The sequence below is a fragment of the Physcomitrium patens genome, chromosome 18, assembly GCF_059467195.1.
Source record: "Physcomitrium patens ecotype Gransden chromosome 18, ASM5946719v1, whole genome shotgun sequence".
Classification (NCBI taxonomy): domain Eukaryota; kingdom Viridiplantae; phylum Streptophyta; class Bryopsida; order Funariales; family Funariaceae; genus Physcomitrium; species Physcomitrium patens.
The window spans coordinates 1,822,674-1,842,158 of NC_143427.1; the positions used below are offsets into that span (position 1 = coordinate 1,822,674).

At 39.9% G+C, this 19,485-nt stretch overlaps 3 protein-coding genes across 10 annotated transcripts in view; all 3 read right to left on the minus strand.

Moving 5' to 3' along the window:
• Positions 1–464: 464 nt before the first annotated feature.
• LOC112295540 (uncharacterized) lies at positions 465–2,793 on the minus strand. Its single transcript, XM_024547296.3, has 4 exons — positions 2,264–2,793; positions 1,807–2,129; positions 1,413–1,623; positions 465–1,302 (listed from the first exon to the last, which is right to left on the minus strand). The coding sequence occupies exons 1-4, from the start codon at positions 2,510–2,512 to the stop codon at positions 820–822; spliced, it is 1,266 nt and encodes a 421-aa protein (XP_024403064.1). The 5' UTR covers positions 2,513–2,793; the 3' UTR covers positions 465–819.
• Positions 2,794–4,239: 1,446 nt separating this feature from the next.
• Positions 4,240–5,017, minus strand: LOC112295541 (small ribosomal subunit protein uS9). Its single transcript, XM_024547297.3, has one exon. It carries the CDS (start codon positions 4,882–4,884, stop codon positions 4,450–4,452), a length of 435 nt encoding a protein of 144 aa, XP_024403065.1. The 5' UTR covers positions 4,885–5,017; the 3' UTR covers positions 4,240–4,449.
• Positions 5,018–7,037: 2,020 nt separating this feature from the next.
• Positions 7,038–19,485, minus strand: part of LOC112295539 (uncharacterized) — a 33,987-nt gene continuing 21,539 nt past the window's right edge. For 7 of the 8 annotated variants that reach the window (XM_024547288.3, XM_024547285.3, XM_024547290.3 and 4 more), the window contains 25 exons: positions 19,011–19,307; positions 18,611–18,808; positions 18,326–18,368; positions 18,035–18,171; positions 17,164–17,715; positions 16,358–16,666; positions 15,784–16,260; positions 15,518–15,585; positions 15,029–15,359; positions 14,530–14,628; positions 14,283–14,438; positions 13,655–13,836; positions 13,125–13,374; positions 12,482–12,780; positions 12,102–12,273; positions 11,721–11,857; positions 11,425–11,551; positions 10,884–11,105; positions 10,336–10,695; positions 9,531–9,689; positions 8,944–9,237; positions 8,290–8,532; positions 8,114–8,166; positions 7,747–7,858; positions 7,038–7,517 (listed from right to left, as the gene is read on the minus strand). In XM_024547288.3, coding sequence (XP_024403056.1) covers positions 7,191–7,517; positions 7,747–7,858; positions 8,114–8,166; positions 8,290–8,532; positions 8,944–9,237; positions 9,531–9,689; positions 10,336–10,695; positions 10,884–11,105; positions 11,425–11,551; positions 11,721–11,857; positions 12,102–12,273; positions 12,482–12,780; positions 13,125–13,374; positions 13,655–13,836; positions 14,283–14,438; positions 14,530–14,628; positions 15,029–15,359; positions 15,518–15,585; positions 15,784–16,260; positions 16,358–16,666; positions 17,164–17,715; positions 18,035–18,171; positions 18,326–18,368; positions 18,611–18,808; positions 19,011–19,307 — 5,604 coding nt within the window. In that variant the 3' untranslated portion in view covers positions 7,038–7,190. Of the gene's footprint in view, positions 7,518–7,746; positions 7,859–8,113; positions 8,167–8,289; positions 8,533–8,943; positions 9,238–9,530; positions 9,690–10,335; positions 10,696–10,883; positions 11,106–11,424; positions 11,552–11,720; positions 11,858–12,101; positions 12,274–12,481; positions 12,781–13,124; positions 13,375–13,654; positions 13,837–14,282; positions 14,439–14,529; positions 14,629–15,028; positions 15,360–15,517; positions 15,586–15,783; positions 16,261–16,357; positions 16,667–17,163; positions 17,716–18,034; positions 18,172–18,325; positions 18,369–18,610; positions 18,809–19,010; positions 19,308–19,485 lie in introns of those variants that run through there. The other variant, XM_024547295.3, reaches the window with a different exon arrangement.

The window sequence follows — 19,485 nt, forward strand, 5'->3', positions numbered from 1 at the left end:
TTGCGCACTTCAAACCAGATGGTGGTATGCAGTATAAGTGAAAATATCTGAATCACATCGACAACCGAACCCTAGACATAATATCAATGTGAACGTGCACATATCTCATGAGACGCACTTCTTCCAGATTGAGTTGTTGGGAAGCACACCTCTTTCGAAGTGGATTCTTTGGCTAACTTTTCAGAATGACCATGCCCTGGACTTGTAAAGTTGAAAGTACAGATTTTCAGATACTTTTGTTCCCCAAAAACATGCAGGGGAGATGAAGATATCGATGGAAACGAGGTTAAGGAAGAACCAGTTAATTTAGATATAATTCATTCACATGTAAACGCATATTACATTACGTGTCATGCTTGATTTTAAAAACACATTATTTCAAACTGAGACAAATTACCATTGAATGTACACGCATTGGTTTTGATGGCAAGGTAGATCAACCCCTATGTAATAAACATTGGTAGTGTTTTCAACTTTGATAACTCATTGTTTAGTCAATTCAGCTCCAAAATTACAAATCGAACTCACGTTCAAATCTAATAGCAAGTTAACAGTTTAAAGGTGCCTCTTACTTACTGGTTGCACTTTTTTCCACAAGGAGATGAAATTATTCTCAGTGGCTTCCCATATACGTTACAATCACATGACTTTCTGTGCCAGGGGATCCAATGATATCTTTTATTCGTCTGTTGGACACCCACTCTTGGACTCGGATTAGATTCTGACGAACTTGCTCAGAAGAGCTCTATCTGCATATCATCTTGGCCTCATACCATCTTGGCCTCTCTGCTAATTGTGTGGCAACATACATTGCACAGTTTATAGTTCACTCGGTTGGAAACTATGCACATTCTTTTGCAGCAATTGTTCTTTCAGGTTTTGCTCAGCTTGCAGCCAATCAATGCCAGGAATGAGAAGTCCCTGTTTCAGTTTACCCAGATGTCGGGAGAAAAGAACCTCTCTAGTAGCGGCCGGAACCCGTTCTCCTTGGTACTCATCCAACGCAACCTCAATTTGATCGGGACCCCACTTTGCAATGGCGTTTCCCAACACAAATGCGTCATCGATAGACATATTGGTGCTACGCAAGCCATGCGGGGTTGTCGGATGCGCAGCTTCTCCAACCAATACTACACGACCCCATACAAACTGGCCTAGAGGCTCTCGATCAAAAATTGCATTTATGAAAGGACTTGCGGTTGATTGCATCAACTTCGCCAGCTCGGGTGGCCATGTGCGCTGCGCTTGCTCGTGGAGCTCCTTGATAGCTTTTTCATCAGCTTTCAAAGTGACTGACTTGCCCTGGACACCAAAATCCATGTTTCAAAGCTGTGTATAAACAAGCTGCACTTCCAGGAAAGAAAAGCTGAAATGTTTATGAGCTGTCAGAAATAAGATGAGAAATTCAATACCTTCAATTGGGGCTCTGGCTGGTTGATATACCATAACCAGTTCAACCTTTTCTTCAGTAGCTCATACAATCCTGCGTGTGTACCCTCGGCAATGTCGAAGTAGAGGCACTTTCCAAGGTCAGGATACGCCTTCTTAACAGTCTCTGCCACTTCTTGGGCATGTTCGGAAGATGTCTCCAAGACACCTCTCCATGCACAGTACCCAGAGTACCTATTGTTTGTACGAATCGAAGCTACCAAATCAATGTCAAGGAATGACGGAATTGTAGTGCAATGGACAATGATGATCCTTCTCTTTGTGTGATACATAGGATTTAAGTGTTGAGCATTTTACAATAAAATTGAACCCTAAAAAACATGGTAATAAAGATACGGTTGATGACCCCCCATTTACCTTCTGCTTTCATTCGGTATAAATTTTTCCCGGGTCTGTGACATGGATCCATCGGCAGAAACCATGAAATCAGCATCAATCTCTTCCACGTTGCTTTCATTCTCTGCACCTCCTAATTTGGACACTTTGACTCGCACACGGGGCTCTCCATTGGCTTCTCGAAGCTCCGCAAACGAGACGACCTCGTGGCTCCATCTAACAATGCCCGCAGGTAGCGCATCGTGTATGAGACGATGTAGGTCACTCCAATGCACAGCTCGGTGATCGTAGGTTTCGTCTTTGATTACAACAGGATCATTTCTCTTGCTGTCAAGCGCTCTATTCTGCACCCACTCAGCTGATACTGCTCAGGTTAAATTACCTTGCACTTTCCAACAACCCATCACCAACCGAAATTGCAGCAAGAGAGAGAGTTAGAGATAATTATCAAGAGACAATGAGAGATCCGAAGACGGACCTCTTCCATTGAAAGCGGCAGGGACGACGATTCAAGTGCATCCCCTAATCCCCAACTTCGAAGCGCATCGCAAGCGCGAGGGCCCACGCCGAGGCCAGCTCCAGCAGCCGTGACAGAGCGTGCCCTCTCGAAGACAAGGACCTCCAGCCATTCCGATCGGAGCAGTGAATGCGCGCAACACAACCCTGCGATGCTGCCCCCGACCACTACCACTCTCTTCCTTTTAGAATCATTGATCCTACTTTCCATCTTCAACCAGCTTCAGCTCCTCTCCCCTCCAGACGTCGTTGAATCTAAACGATTTCTTCAACTAAACCACTTTGACCAGCTACTCGAGAACATTTACAAACTGATCTGCAATCTAGTACTTGCCTTAGGTTCACAGAAGATGAAATTTGAAGACTGCGGGAGCTGCACATCAGTGGTCTTCCGCCATGAGCGCTCCAATAACAAGTGTGAGAGGACACGTGGAAAGGACTAGGACCCGCCCGAAGTTTTTTGTTTGCTTCGTCTGCTCACAACTCAGCATGCGAGGAAAGTGGTGGCAATGTAGTTGTCTGTGGTGACAGTCAAGATCAAAGTTTGAATAAAGAATTGCTTCATCAAACCCATCTGTGTCCACCGTGTTCAACACTGATGGTTCTTTACTATAGAAACAAATTCAGTTATTCAATGATAAGATGAGCTTTCAATCGGTGAAGTGCCTCACATGCACTCAAAGAACCAAATCCTGGGTTCATATAAAATTAAAATCCGAGATTCCTCCAACGTCTTTATGCCACAGGACGACAAGAAGATCGATAAATGTTGTGACGTGAGGTTTAGCATATTTTCATTGTTCGTTGCGTCAGAAACAAAGTGCTGTTCAACTTCATTTATATCTGAGGTTTGTTCCTGCTTAATTGAGTCTTTCGTTAACTTTGACCTGGCAACTCCTCCGCATTTAATTCGATATCGGCAACAAATCAAGCTGCACTGTGTAATCTTACACCCGTGTTACTTATATGCAAATGAGAACAATCATCGGTAGTACTACTACTCACCGTTTGATCGAAACATTACAAAATCATAGGAATTAGTGTCGCCATGTGTAGCATTCCAAAATCAGAAGGATATCAAAATTCACATCTGAGGAATTTCCAGCATTTTAGACCTCAATTGAGTGAAGGTACAGTTCTTCGTTGTCATCAACCAAGGGAACAGGTGCAGGGCAACCACTGGTGAACAACTCTGAAGTGAAGATACGTCCACATGCATACCAGCGTGCTCAGGAAAACGTGTCAACCACGACAGCATGAGGAACCGCATGAAGCTACGGGACCCACGAGGAGAACTAGGGGCTCAGGAAATGAGACAAAGGATGACAGCAATCGGCCGACACGAAATACAGGCATGCCTCCTAGGAATGTTAAGATTGAAAAAAGACAATAATCCAAATGCGGAGGAACAGGACTACTTACAAGACAGTTTGAGTGTCAGGAAATAAAAGTGAAACCCTACTTTCTGTTGAGATGCAGTTACAGAGTGTCCGAGTTAATATTACCCCCGTTCAATCATTTCAGCAAGAAGCGATAAGTCTCTGTTCAAACGCTTTGGGCCAAAAAGGAGAATACCCTACTTAGGAGAATACCTCAGCAACATAGAAATACAGTTTGGTAAGGATAATGTATCCAGAATGATCTAATAGACCCCATGAAGAGTGTTCAATTGACACCTGTGAACAACAGATTATTGTATCCAATGTAGCATGTGACCATGTTGACCTAATTAGGCCCGACTTAGTGTTAGCGTAAAACACTTGATAAAGCAGTCAATCCAGACCTTGAAGTTTTGAAACGACATCAAGGGGAAAATCATAAACAAGACAGGCACCCTAGCGACAATATAAAAATGACTTCGTAACACATTGAAGAATTCAAGGAATCACAACATGCAGATTAGATAAAAGAGGAAGCGCTTCAATCTGACTTTAGGTATAATCAAAAAATTAGTGAAGCTCTGTTTTGTGTATTATATCAGACGTTTCAAAGCATTACCGCAGGTGGAGGAATCCACACAATCTAAGATTCACAAACCTAAATTTTAGGTCACCCAAACCAAAAACCCTAAGGATCTCCCCTGTCAGAAAAGATATATCGTGTACAGCATCTCCACCACCACCCCAACAACTCCAATCGCTTCGGTGCTTAACGGTAAGACTTCTGGAACCGAGAACGGGCACCACGACCTCCGAACTTCTTGGGCTCGCAGCGACGGGGGTCAGCAACAAGCAAAGTCCTGTCGTACCTCAAAAGCACATCCTTAATCTCCTTCTTCGACTGCTCGTCGACGTACTTCTGGAAGTACGCTACTAGAGCCTTAGCAATGCTCTGCCTGATGGCGTAAATTTGTGAGGTGTGACCTCCACCCTTGACGCGGATGCGCATGTCCACGCCGGCGAACTTCTGCCTGCCTAAGAGCAGCACTGGCTCGAAGGCCTTGTATCTGAGAATCTCGGGCTCCACAAGCTCGATAGGGCAGCCATTGATTTTGATCAAACCCCTGCCCTTCTTGCAGTAGGTCACAGCCACAGCCGTTTTCTTCCTGCCAAAGCACTGCACTGACTCCGTCGGGGTCGCCATGGAAGCGTAATCCTGGAACACTTCAACCTGCGCGTAATCACGCTGCGAAGCAAGGAAAGGAAAGGAAACGAAGCGAAACGGAAAAGGGGCTTCTCGTACGCCCTGAACCTCTTCAAGGAGACCCTCCTCCCTCCCTCCATCGCGGCGCTCCTGGACCAACTAGGGTTTCGCCTTATTAACCCTTCGGTTGATACCCTGTTACTCAGTATATACCCGGACATGATGGCCCTGGTAGAACCGGGCATGTTTCCCCCTGCCATGGCACCAAAACTATAGGGAGCAAAGGCAAATAATAATTTCATACTTATCACATGTGGAAATAAGGTTTAAATACGTGATGGAACGTGAAAATCATATTGGACCATGAGATAAATAGTTGAAGTGAGGGTAGTTTCTATTATTGCATCAAAACTGTCACTAAACCGTCTGGCGATAATTCAAGGTAAAATTTAGGACCATGCACAATAAATATTAAATGAAGTACAAATTGATTTGGTAATTCTATCTATATGTATATTTATATATGTATAAAAGACTTTACATAGTATTGTAGATTGATTTTCTTTGTCAATAATTTAGTATACTTCTTCATTGCAGAGAGTGTGTGTCTGAATGTTTGTATGCCCATATCTAAATGTAAATAGTACAAGTTAAACTGTTATTTAACAAATGATTAAAACTAATTGACCTTTATGCTAATTTTTATGAAATGTATGAATTTTCCATCTTTTCAACTTCTTATTCTACTATTTTCAGTTATGTATATATATATATATATATATATATATAGTTTTATATGAAAGCTAACTAAAATGATTGATATTGGGAATTATGAACCAAATATTCATTAGGTTAGATTTACAATCTTGGAATTAAATGAATGGAAGGAATATTCATATTACTAGCCTCATTTCATGTCGAAATAAAAAATACTTTAAATTGTGTTAATTTTGTTGTTATTATTATTATTATTATTATTATTATTCTTTTTAATCCATTCAGAAGTTATTCAATACAATTATTTTTTGCTACAACAATTGATTCCACATACATAATATTCATTTCACCAATCTATTTAATTCATCTAATCTATTTATAATGTAATATAATTATATTTACCAGTGTGTCATTTATGCAAGAAGTTGACAATAAGGAATTAAATAAAAGAAATAGATTGATATATACATACATACATACATACATACACACACACACACACACAATCTTATTTGATTTCAAAAGTGGTTGCAAACATTATGAAATGATTCGCAGCTTGAAAAATGACAACACCATGGATTGCTTCATAGTTTATCTTGGCAAGGGTGAAGTTCAATCACTTAATCTTGCTCCTCATTTGTATTATAAAATTCAATGTCAATGAGACCTTTTCTGTGAAATTGAGAGATAAAAGAAAGTTCTAGAGGTTCAGAAATGTTCGTACTTGTCTATAAAAACTTTTGGAGGACTTGAATGATTTTGTATGCTCATACGTGGTAAAAAACACAACCAATGTAATTCATTTATTAGTAAATTTAAATAAAATTATTGCATGAAATTTACTATATCAGTTGAATTGCAGTGTAATATTTTATTGTCTTTAAATTTTAGTTTGGTTTGGTTTAGTGTGGTTTGCTTTGTTTTGTTTTTGTTTGTTTGTTTGTTTTTCTGTCAACTTTGGATTAAAATTTTCATTTTTTAAAGTTTTTATAAATGTATTTTTCTGAACAAGAGGTTATCATTGGTTAAAATTGAACTCATAAGTCCAAAATTTATTATCATTGCCACTACTTTAGTCCAAGCATATTGACGTCTTGCCTCGTAAAATCTATTCTCTGATTGCAGTCTGTGTTCATGATTTTCAGCTGATCCGTATGAAAGTATCACCAATGGTTGTATTTTTCTAGTTTTCATGAATTTGTATATTCCATCATCATGAAAAAAATTTATGCTGAAAAAAATGAAAAAGAATAATTATAAAGAATCCATACACATATGAAAGACAAAACAAGAACTGAATTATATGTGTGTGTGTGTATATCTATATATATATATATATATACAATCATTTAAATCACTTTAGAGTAATCTTCATATATGTTTAATTTTTACATTCATGAATGTTAATAAATTGTAAATAAATAATATAAATAATATAAATAAATAAATAAATAAATAAATAAATAAATAAATGTTTTCACAACATTCCAACACCATAAACAAGAACATGTTTACAATGGCACTTCCTCGAGGGTACTGCAGATGGGGCTTCAAACCAAAGAATAGAGAGAACAAATAGTCGAACGTCACTAGTAAAACTGTATCTGGTCAATTACTTTTCTAGGATTGGGCGTATTCTCATTCTTCTCCTGTCGTAGTGCTATGAAAGTTCGCACTTCACTAGCCACAGTGTATACATAACAATGCCAAGGAGCTTCACTTGGGGCCTTCCAGATCGCCGGATCCTCCAAGATAGTGTCTTCAGTCAAGTCACTGTGTACACACCATACAACGTCCAGCTGGGGTTCTTCATAGTCAGCACACACCACGCATCCTACGGCCAAATAGCCGTCTGGAGCAATTGGCATCCATATAGAAATTGGACTCCCTGATCCGTCTTTCCAATTTCTCCACACCTGTAAAAATTATTCAGATGCTTCAATTTTTTTGGCTCCATTTTACCCATGGTTTTCAGGATTGAACGGAGCCATATAAAACACCAAAGAGACTCAAAACTCTTGAGAAATAATAGCCTAAGTATCAGTAAGATGTACACAAGAGGTAGCTATCAATTGTCTGTGAAATGTCAAGGCAGATTACGGACAAGAGATCTTTCTTAAATCATCAAGAGAAATAAGTTGGTACCAAATTGAAACCCAAAGGTTTCTCAAATTTGTCCTCGTCGTTTCTGTAGACAATTACAGTTTGGTTGTCCGGATAGTCTCCAGTGAATGCAACATCTCCAACAGATACGTATCTACAATATAGATTGGTTTGAAGATTAGCGAGGACTTAGTATTCACCAACTTCACAAGCAATTCCTTAGGACTTGAAAGTTTGAATTGCTTTAGTCTGAAATTAGCCAACCGAAAACATAACTCGAGACTGACTTAAACAAGATATTCAGTCCAACACTTTGAAACCTTATAGAAACTTCCAACGTCACACAACGAATACCAGTTGTTTTGGTGGTTTATCAGGTTTAAAAAATGAGATAGTCAGAAGTATTTACCCAGGTGGTGGATCGGGACGCCAAAACGAGATATTATCAGCCACTGTGAACCCCTGTAATACAATGCACTACTCATGAGATCTCAAAAGTGCCTTCTGCAGCAAACCGGCCAGATTAGGGACACAAATCGATCCACTTTCTAGGAAGTGAGAAGTATAATGAGAGGTATTTCATACCAGACAAGAACCGTTGGATTTCTTGTTATAACTCCATAAGAGGTTTCCTAAAGAGACTTCAAACCGAAACCCTTCATCCCCTGTTGTTGAAGCAAGTTGGGTATCCCATTGTTGTCGAGAAGATCCAGAGGTATCAGAATGCTCAACGTATGATCGGCTAGAACTTGCCTGGCTGTTCCTGCTATTCTTGCCACTTTCCCATAATGGTCTCAACTTGTGTCGCCTTCGTAACCTTCTAGACTTCTGTAACATATATCATACATCATTTCTTTAATTACAGTAATTGAATGCAAATACCAACATTACGTTAGTTCTAAAAATAGGATACGTTGTGGAACAGTCGTTGAAGTTGAACATTGAGTGCTTAGCTCGGATCTGAGAATAATGCACTACAGCTGAAACTTCGAAGAAAGCAATCATTCACAAAAGGGTTTCATCAGAAGCAAGGAAAGTGGGGACCTGCAGGCATTGTATTCCTTACGTGTTTATTTGGTGAAATTTACTGTGAGCAATCAAAATTGAGTTCAGCAAGGAAAGTACACCAAACTAGTAACTTATTCGTGTGGTTGATAAGATTAATGGGAATTTTCGTAGTTATCAAATAACCACAAATTGTGAAGCAAAATAATCTCGTGCTAAAAAGTCACTGCCTACCTTAGCCTTCGTTGGATCCTCGGGAGTTGGGCAAAATGCTCGCCATTGCTGTTGAACTGCTCTGCAGATTTGAGTGGCTTGAGGAGTATCTGAATTACATGGATGCTTGCACGATACAACATAAGCGAATTGCTTTGTGGAGTTTCTCGGGTAAAGGAAGACTTGTGTTGGCTCCGCCTGATTCTGATCATTTGCCGCTTCCATGGCCAGCAAATTATTCCATTGAATTTCCCACTGTACTGTACAAGGATCTGTCAGCTCCTTGCTTCTCTCTCGTGCATGTGATGGCGGACTCTGTTATGAAATATTTAAAACCACGTCTGAGATTGCACAATCCCGTCACGAACAGGATGCATTGCAAAGAAGGATTTGCTGTGATAATTACCACTAAACCTGCACGGCTAAATTCTTTCATACACCTCAGCGCAAGGAATCAGTTAATTACACGAGTCCAGATCTTTAAAGGCAACACTCTTGGAGGTTCTTTGTGCATTTATTTTCTTAATGTTTTATTGAAATTACCAACTACAATATCAAGCTTTTCATGTGTCATCTCATGCTAGAACTACAAGACTAAAATTACTCACCTGTAGCATTAAAACTCTTCGATTTGTTAACATGAGAATACAGTTTTTGGGTAAATGGAAATGGTCTTGGTAGAAATCCGAGAAAGCATAAATCGCTGCATGCTTGAACACGTCCCTTCTTCCAGTTATGCCGCCGCTTTGTGCAAGCTGTAAAATGGCCTGCAATCAGAAGCATAGTAACTTTAACCTATTTTGAACCATCACGTTAAGGAAACTCTTCAGGAACCTCGCGGACATGGTCACAGCTGGAAGACGTGAAGATCATGCTAGTAGCTTATAGCGATCAACTTCAGGGTTTACTGCTCGGACGTTTTCACTGCTCGAACCAAAACTTTAAGAGTCCATACCACTCAGGAACTAAAGGTGGTTAGAAACCTAAGTGAAATTTCTTGTACTATTTCACGTTTACATACGCCTTTCCTCTCTTCAAGGTCTTCAAGTTAATTGTTGTTGAATTCTCAATTTATAAAAGCGTTGTAAACGCTAAACTCTAAATCTGAATATAATATTGTTACGCAGTTAGAGGGGTGTAAAAGTTCACCCAGCATTGTAAAAGCGAGTTATTTCTAAAACAATGAATTAGGATATGAGTTGTTCTACAAGTGTCAAGTAGCTCAATCTACTTGCGTGCTCTTCTAGTGTTCAACATATGACTTCTTCCACCCTCTTCTTTGTTTAAGAAAGTTACAGATTGAAGTAGAAAAGATTTCAGCATATTCTAATACATGAAGGGGGTTTGGTACTTATTATGTATGTAAAAACATCTAACTTGTAGATAAAAGGGAAAAAGTGCAGCATGTGATACCAGTCCTTGGGCAGCATTGGAATTATAACGAGTAAGAACGCCATCTCCCTTAATGGCACGAGGAAGACGACGGCGTTCAACTTTCTGGTTCTTGTCGAAAACTTCAAAGCAATTTGTGCAGCTTGTATCTATGCCGCTAACACTTAAAGCCATGAAGTCCAGACAACCACTTAGGGGTTCCGCAACAATCCCAACCAAAGCCTTGAAGACACCTTGAATGCAGCCAACAGCTCCTCTATCATGAGCACCATCGATGGGCTTTGTTAGCATTCCTTTCACACCATAGCCCACACCTCGAGCAAAAGATGCAGTTCCTTGGACCACGCCATCTTTCACCCCTTTTATTCTCCTAGCGGTCTCCTGGACAAATCATAAGAAGTTCTCTAAGATGAGACAAGTGGTATCTTGAGTGAACGGGTAAATAGAACTGAAAAGATGATATTTGAGGTTTGTAGGCACCAAGGAATAATATTCATGTCTAAAACGTAAACTCATAACTGCGCAATTGAAATTTGAAATGAAGAATTGTTATGAATCTATGAGCTGACCTGATTAGCCCTGATTCGCATGAAGTCATCATCTTTTGATAAACTTGCGGCTCCTCGACTTATTGTCTCAAGTGTAGAACTTGTCATGCCAAGAACGTCCATGCCTAACAGAAGCTGAATTGGTTGGTGAATAAGATCCAGTGTAACGCGATTTAGAATTTGAGTTACCACTTGGCTATTCCGCATACGTCGATTTTCTCGAAATACAGGGCGGAAATTAATCTGTAAACAAGTACGATCGGACTAGGTCAGTTCTGGCAAAGATATGTCAGACAACACATTGGATTGGTGTCTCCACCACTAGAATCAAAGGTCGAAAAGATACTAATTGTGAAAGTTCTGTGGATCGGAATCATCGGGGATATCTTTTCACCTACTATTAAGTTTACCATATAATTCACTCTCACATTTTGCAGGACCACTTGAACATTCAAGTATGAGTTTTTGATATTAAAGTTGTCAGAATGATCTCACACAACACACCAATATAACACTAGCTCCAAGAAGAATCAATTTAAGACATAGTGGTGGGTATGCTGACCGGCATTTTGGAAATGTTGCCTAGCGTGGTAAATGCAGGACCCCAGATACCAAGCTTTCCTCGAGGCCGCTGATCAGGGCTTGTGTATACTGAAATCTTCAATCGCACCTCAGCCATGTCCAACGTCCTGAAATTAACCACAATTCACTAGAGCTAAATTAGTACCTTCTGTTGAAGTGACACTGCGATTAAGATTACAAAAAGTTCCTACAAATTATACACAATTACGTTCCTCCTAATCTCTTACGTTCCTTCTGTAATCCGTGAAAAGAAAAGCGAGGGAAATAAAGTCATACTCAATGCGTATTTCTGGATCCACTTGGACAACTTGCGAGTCCGATGAGAGACGATCAAGATGCAAATTGTTAAACATCTCCAAAAATGCCCAAATTAATGCTTCGTGTATATTGATACGCCATGCGCTTCCAGTTAACTGCAATCAATTGGTTCGCTTCAATATATAGTTCACCTCACGTGCAAGAGCATCCTGAAAGACCTTTAATTAACATGTCACTCAAGCTAACATAGCTAAGATCGCGGTTGCATTGATGAAAAATGGCATGTAAACAAAACAGAACATGCCTACTAGCAGATTTCTGAAATATGCAGCTCTTGCCTGACCACAGCATTGAATATTGATATACAATCAACATGATGAGTCCAAAAGCGTAACATACCTTCAACCCAAGGTATGGATAAACTTGGATCGCTTCATTAGTCTCTACCTTCATAGATGCAATGGCCTTGATAACAAAGTCCTCTTCATGGAGCTCAGGAGCTAGTAATACAGGCATGGGTGTAAGAGGAAGTTGATTATCTATTTGCATGTAGCCCACCTTTACTGTAAACCTACACCATTTCAAAAAGCTTGAATTAAGATGTATATCCTCCATCCGTCTACAATCATGGCATATGATTTACGAAAAGACCTAGCAGTAGAGAAAGAGAGTTTGAAAACTTCATTCGAGTTCTTTGTTTAGTTTGTTCGATTCGGTATGAGATTAAGTTTTTAAAGTTTAGCCTGAGGAAAAGACAGGACCATTCTCGTTGCACTTACCTACTGACGTTGTCGCCTAGTCCAGATGCAAAGACAATGTCCACTTTCTCCATACTAAGGAAAACCAACTCCCGAGGTTGCTGGTCAACAATTGATAGACCAAATTTGCCAATACCCAAGGCAATCTCTGTTTGTGATGGAGCATCATAGCACCTTTCTTGGTCATCTTGTATGGATTCCGTAGCACCATGAGTTGGAAGCAGTTGTTCGATTTCACTGTTATCAGCGCTTTCATACTCTTGGGTCCCTATTTCTGAATCAAAGAACTTTACTACTTTGGCTTCTGAAGACTCCACAATCTAAAAATAAAAAAGACTTTGTCAAAATAAAAACAAGAGGTAGACGGATAGAGGATATAACCAACAAGAAGAACATAACACACAGCTGCATTTCTTTTTATCTCAGGTCTATTACTGGGAAGTTATTAGCAATTTAAGCATCCGGAACCTAAGCATTTATTTGAAACACTGCATTAGCAACATTCATTATACATGTAATGCAATAAAATAACTCTATTAGACTTATAGTGATCTATTTCAAATTAACAAATTAAAATATAATACTTATAGAAGTGCAGAAACAATCCATTCATATCTTGGAACATTGCTATGTACAAATATACAAGAGGTCAAGATTTCCATACCCGAACGCAAATATTGAAAGAGACAAACGCGTTGCCGTTAAAAAGAGGGTGATCACCCAATTTGTCAAGATCTATCCTAACAATTTGGGAGGCATCACTTCCTTCTTGGCTTACTTCCAAGACCTTTTCACCTTGGAGATCCTCCCACGCAAAGGTGGCCGACGAATGTGGTCTTACGCTCCTCCAGGCACTTTCATCTAGACCTAACTGACGAAATTTGAGTCGCATCTGACTTGTTCTATTTTCAACCCTGCAAAACAAACAAGTCAGTGCGTCAACCTCATTTTGGAACACGATTACAAACAGTTTAAATGTGATCTCTCTCTCTCTCTCTCTCTCTCTCTCTCTCTCTCTCTTTCTATATATATATATATATATATAAATATGGGCTAAGATAGATACCTGCTCCAGAGTGAAGATTCAGGAATTCATCATCGATTACGATTTTCGTGGACGACTCGGTAGAATAACACTCAAGAAACAAAAACAAAGCAGCACAAAACACAGCAAAAGACACATCAAACACATACCTGTAAGGACCGCGAGATGAACCTAGCTGAAAAACAGCCAAAAATTGAGATCCAGCATCATGCCCTCGGACATCAAGTCGAACTGATTGTCTTCCTCCATTTCCATGACGAACACTAATGTCCATAATCTCTTTATCATCGATGGCAAATGGGAATGACCAGTCTGATCCTTTCAGTCGTATCTGAAAATGAAAAAGATCAAAGATTTTCTTAAGAGCTAAATTTCTCAACTGTTTCACATCAAACTCAACTCCAAATAATATTCTACAGCGTAATACTCCCAGATTTCAGTTATGGTTCAAAATCTTAAGTTTTGGCTCCGCCGCTTCAATGAAGTCATGAGTCGTTTGTTTTAGGCCCATCACACGAGAAACACCAATAATGTTTCTACATTGAAAAGGCGCAATGCGCAAATATGTTTGTGAGGTTTACACTTGGTTGTAACCATTTGTTGCTTTTCCACAATTGCACACAGACCGAAAACGTGTAGATTTTCATAATGAAGCTTTCGTATGATAATCCATGGGGCACACATGATAGTTGCTGTTACGTCACGCAAGGGTTTATGCTAAATAGTGCTACAAATTTTGATGACACATTTTTGTGGAGTTAATGTCCATCCATCTACCTGCAACTGAAGGGGATCCTGGATTGCTTGAAATGAAAATGCGGTTTGCCAATCCCAAGAATGTAGGGTCTTTGATTCGTCCCCACCCGCTTGCCTCAGCTCAAGAGGTGCCCCAAGTTGATTTGTGAACAACGTATATGGACGCAAACGGACCACCTACTCCACCATTTCATCAATAGAATAAGTTCTTAGCATCAAAGAAAAATATTGAAAATAATTATTCTTACACAATTAAACCACAAGGTACCTGCGTTTGTGCAAAGCCGTGTGGATGCGATGTTGTCGTAACGAGGAATTTAAAGTGTGAATGTTCACCATCAAAAACTAGGAGATCCACACTCCCGTTCTGCACAAAATGAAACAAACGAAAATATATCACGTTAATGACTTGATATGTTTAATGTATCATAAGAAAACCTTCAATAAACGTCCCAAATCCAGCGGAGTTAAAAGAAAATCAGCTTAGTTAACGTCAGTAATAATTCATCCTGAAGAAAATGAAGAATTCCCCAATGCCTGCTCAAGTTCAGATGAAGAAGAAATTCCCTCTACTTCACTTGAAATAGGTGTATGACGGATATAAATACTAAAACTTTGGATATTAGTTCCAGCTAAAACTCCTGAGGACCCATTTCAAGGAGTTGATTTCATTAGGGCCAGTTTCCAAATGTCATGACCCTTATTAAATATTTCCAATCAAAGCAATCTGATCCAATCTTTCAAAAAATGGAGAAGTGAAAATTTACAGGATCGGCTAGAGCGTCCAAGGATGCAACAGGGCCAAACTGAGTGCATTCAGATCCAGACAGAGCTACTGCTAGTCCCATAGTCGTGCAATCATAGTTGGAAAGCATAATTGGATGTCGGTGCGTATCCTCTTCAACAATCTCCTCCAAGGACTTCCTGGTAAGCCAACTTTTCTCGCTCGACCTTCGCCCGTGATAATGGTTTCCAACTAGGCTGTATTTCAGAGAAGGACAACCAATACTATCTAGCCAGCATGGAACATGAAATTGAATAACTTTTGCAGATATATCCCTGATCCCACTGTCGTATTGCATATGAATAGCTAAATCCCTGCAGCAACCATAACCAAAACACTTTCCAAGCTTTTAGTAAGGGCCAACTCATCCATAAAAGGTACTGCAAAAGTTCATTAAAATGAAGCATGCTTGGCCCAACAAAACAATAACTCGTTCACAGAGAGCAATTCAATCTTCAACCAGAAGATTTACCTCCCTCCATCTGTCACAAATACTCTCTTCGCTGGATCTTTTCCTGGCTGTGAGATTAATACGTCGTCCTACACAACACGCATGCACAGATCCAGCATGGCATTTAGGAAGGGTAACCAATTTAGGAAACTTAAACGTCCATTACCAACCAAAGATGTAAGATTTGACGACTTTAAAGAAAAGACGAGAAACATCGGCAGAGAAATACTACGTACATACAGTCAATTTGTCAAAAGATTTAAATAGCATGACATGCGAATTCTTACTTCCTTAGGCACCCAGCTACCCTCTGGTATCCACTTCAGATAAAGAGAATTACGCAAGTCAGCATGAAAAATAGCCTCCGATTCCCCAGGCTTAACCGATCCACTTTGTATTGGCACAAGTCCCTTTCCATTGTACTTTTCTGAAACCGTATACGAGCATGCTACGGGTAGGAAGTTGACAAGCTCTAACGGAGCGGAGATGATTAAACGCCAATCCTCAATAGGATCCAGTTGACTGGTTTTTCCCACCTCAATTGCTTTACACTCAACACAAAGCCAAACATCTGTCTTATCCATGCTGCTGCTGCTCGCTAAAACTGAGCAGTGTAAAAGTTCCTCAGTGTTTTGAAGCCCACGTATACGGAGCTCTTTTGTAGGTTTCCTGGCTATACTCAGCTCAAGTTTATCTTTATATGATGTAACTGAACTCCAATTATACGCCACGCCATTGTTTACTGATCCAACTCGAGGTTTCACCTGCAGCGAGACAGGACGACAGCGTAAGGGTGAGTCTCGGAACAATTCAATAACAAGATGCCATAAGCAAATATATATCCAGCTAGTAGAATCCTACCTGAACAACATAATCTGATCCGCCTGGTCGTAGACTTCCAATAGGGCAGGCCACAGAACAGTGAGGCTCTAAGGTGCCAAGCGAGATCACCATATTCTTGGTACCATCCTTCCGTAGCTTTGTACGAATCCACCTGCGGCGTCTCACTAACATGGTGCCTTTTTCAAAATTACCAATTGGTGGCCAACCCTTGAACGCGTGAAAATCACTCGCATATCCCCATCCATCGTGGTCAACCTTACCAGTTCTGTCAAGTCGCCAATCGGATATCCAAACCCAACCATCCGGAAGTGAGAGTTGAGTTAAATCCTGCACATCACATGTTACAGGCTGAGCCCATAGTACTGCCAGGTCGTTCTAGCTCACTCAAAAAAAACCACACCAAAAAAAAAAAAAAAATAAAAAAAAAAAAAAGAAAAAAAAAAAGAAAAAAAAAAGAAAAGAAGAAGAAGAAAGAAAGAAAAAAAAAAGAAAAGAAGAAGAAAGAAAAAAGAAAAAAGAAAAAAGAAAAAAAGGAACACTATTTTTGAAAAGGTGAAAGATTCAGTGCGTGTAGAATTGACTACTACACTGCGTACAATACACATCAATATGAGGTGGTCTATTGGTAAGACTAATTTAGACAAAGCTTTTGATGTGATAAGCATGTTAGAGGCCGAATACACACTTCTACGCATGACTGGATGATATTCTTAAGGTATTGATTTAATTGTCTACCTCGCAAAGGCTGGTAATAGGAAATTTAGATGTAAAATATGGAAAAGAAACGGTGGACAAAAGAGCAAAGTTCTTGGCCAGACGTTTACCTTAAAGGATCTAGAAAGGTCGCGTGTGCACCACTGGCCTGGGTATGCGGGCATCGTCGGAGGACCCCATCCTTTCCCTGGCTGAATTCTCTGATTTTCAAAGAGTTCTTCCTCAAGAGAACTCTCAGAATTGTTGGCGTCCAAAATGTTCGCATCCGTTTCTTGATCCACAAGAAAATCCGGGCATAGACGAGCTTCAAGTTGATATTTTGTTTCATTCCTAATTGTCACTAGACTTCTAACAAAAAGATGCTTCACTCCATCATTGACAACCATTTCACTAGCAAAATGGTCCTTCCCTAAGTGCCAGGGTGCTGGACCAAGTCCATAATTTAGTCTTAGAGAAGACCAGGGTCCATTTTTAGTAGCAGAAACTTCTATTGTGCCGAACATCTGCAAGTTTTCGTCTTGCAGAGAGTCAGTATCCTCAGAGTCTTCAATATCGCCTTCGTCTCTATACGCGGAAAATATATGAATTGCCAAATTAATGCGCCCTTGATGTTCTTTTTCAACAAGAGATTCACCATCTTCACCCAGCAAACCAGCCTCCTCCTGCAGTTTGCATGTCAAATCACAAATCAATCAGAAATGTCCGGAATCCGGAAGAACGGCCACTTCTGAAATGAACCATTCTTATAATGGTGGAAATAAGAATTTCCTGACAGTTATCCCTACAATAGTAGATACTCCTCATTATTTCAGTAGCAGGGGTTGCAAGCTTGAAGCATTTGCACATTATGTGCAGAGCTTAAATCTCAATAACAAACACAGCAAACAGAAAAAAGGTAGAGCACTCGAATATAACTTCAACACTAATACCTCTAAAATATCAGAAGAATATTGAATGTACTTCTACAGGTTCTGAATTTACCTGATCTCTTTCAGGCGGATACAAAGTTTCAGATCTTAGCGGGAATGAGGACAAACAAGCAAAGTCACTCTTAATCTTTTTCACTCCGTAAGTTCCTTTTTCACTAAGCTCCAACGAGCAATATCCAATAGGTGATCCTGCAAGTGAGATGTATGATATAACTACTAGCATAGGAATACACTAGCTATGCTGAACAATTGTAACAATGTCCAAGTTCGTTAGCACCCCCATAATTTTCAAACAACAGATCGCACAAACGGACAGATAAAAAAATATCCATTATAGACGTACCTCTGGCGAGGTCAGTAACGACAATCTGGGCACGATTTACTTCCTGCGTAACGAATTCACTTCAACTTTAAGTGCAGATACATCACCATGATTGAAAAGAGACTTTCAATGGGTAATAAACGCTCTGAATGAGGAAAGTGGCCTATATGGTTAGTCTTTAGAAGAAAGATATAGAGATAAAAGTATAAAATCAAAGGTGCATTATGTACGTAGGGCTTCAACTCCTCAAATGATCTACACTACTATCCCAGATTGGAGGCTGAAGAGTACGTGCAGCACACATACCCCTGATTGGACTTCGAATACAAAAACTTCATCCCAAATGACGCGCACTTGGTCAGTGCTGCTCTTCGCACTAGGATTCACACACCTAGTTCGAGCACTCTGAAACTGCAGCCGCCTGTTATTGGATGCTAAATTTACGGGCACTACACGGATCGCTGCCATGTATTCCCTTCCTCCAATACCTTGAGCATGCGGTAACTGTGACCAAGTACTAATCAGAATAAAATGCACAACTCTGCTATTGGCAACTGAATTACGTCATCGATTTACTTTGCAGCTAACATTTGGGACAACTATAAGTGTTTGATGGACTGTTTTGGATACGAGATACTCAAGAATGCAATTATTGAACTTCATAGTAAGTAGTTGATCAAGGAATCAGTGCAACAGGAATTTTCACCTCAGCATCACTGATCCTGATTGCCACGAATTTTCCAGAGAGTCCGCGCACCAATTCCCTATCGATAGAGTCTTTACTGGAGTAAGTATCTGGCAACTTAACGATGGAGGTCCCATTCGGAGGTAAAGACAAAACTTGATATTTGCCACTTCTCTCGACAGTCCTCAGCCAGAGTTGCTCTCCTATCTCGTTGTGTGCCAATATATAAGAACTCTTATTGCCTTTACGGTCCAAAGGTCCATCACTAATTAATTTAAAAAATCTTCGACTCGAATTCTGCGATTTTGCAATATCATCCTGCAAAATGTCAGGAATTATCAGCTTATTGAACAGATGAGAGTTAAAAACAAACATCCTGCTGCAAACAAGGATTTGTTCCCATATTTCAAAGATAGCTTCCAACAAAAATACGAATCGACATTCGCGAACCATAAAATGCCTCAAAACAGAATATTCCGTAATGAACCAACAGACA

What these genes read in the sequence shown, in the direction of transcription:
- LOC112295540 (XM_024547296.3), bottom strand. Translation starts at nt 2,512, where the DNA reads ATGGAAAGTAGGATCAATGATTCTAAAAGGAAGAGAGTGGTAGTGGTC. An exon ending in TGCCGCTTTCAATGGAAGAG is followed by an intron (nt 2,130 to 2,263) that starts GTCCGTCTTCGG and finishes GAGTGGGTGCAG; the next exon opens with AATAGAGCGCTTGACAGCAA. An exon ending in ATACCGAATGAAAGCAGAAG is followed by an intron (nt 1,624 to 1,806) that starts GTAAATGGGGGG and finishes TACAAACAATAG; the next exon opens with GTACTCTGGGTACTGTGCAT.
- LOC112295541 (XM_024547297.3), bottom strand. Translation starts at nt 4,884, where the DNA reads ATGGCGACCCCGACGGAGTCAGTGCAGTGCTTTGGCAGGAAGAAAACG.